Source organism: Theobroma umbraticum, unplaced genomic scaffold (assembly GCF_002168275.2).
Source record: "Theobroma umbraticum cultivar Fairchild unplaced genomic scaffold, ASM216827v3 scaffold_147.0, whole genome shotgun sequence".
NCBI classification, from domain to species: domain Eukaryota; kingdom Viridiplantae; phylum Streptophyta; class Magnoliopsida; order Malvales; family Malvaceae; genus Theobroma; species Theobroma umbraticum.
Genome location: NW_018397259.1, coordinates 8,496,940 through 8,497,192, shown reverse-complemented (window position 1 = coordinate 8,497,192; position 253 = coordinate 8,496,940). Strand labels below are relative to the sequence as shown.

At 37.9% G+C, this 253-nt stretch overlaps 1 protein-coding gene across 1 annotated transcript in view; it reads left to right on the top strand.

Annotated features, from left to right (window-relative positions):
• LOC110415793 (uncharacterized) overlaps positions 1-253 on the top strand; it is a 1,279-nt gene that overhangs the window by 847 nt on the left and 179 nt on the right. Inside the window, exon 3 of the mRNA XM_021427515.1 lies at positions 235-253. This exon is cut by the window's right edge and continues 179 nt beyond it. Within this exon, the coding sequence (XP_021283190.1) occupies positions 235-253 (19 nt within the window). The remainder of the gene's footprint in view (positions 1-234) is intronic.

The following is a 253-nucleotide window of genomic DNA, read 5'->3' as shown; positions in this document are numbered from 1 at the left end:
CCTAAGAAATGCTCGTTCAATACATCGAAATTATGAGCTATAAACATAATTTATTCTCACCTGCATATAGGATCGGATGGCAGTTAGGTTCAAAGAGGCCATGGCTCCCTCAAAAGTTCTCAAATTCCTTCATTCTGATCGTGCAAATTATGGCCATAACGTGTTAAAATTCTGAGTTGTATATTACTTTCATGCATGGTTTAATCAATCTTGGCTCCGCCACTGTACTTGCAGATAACCAACACTGAAACTA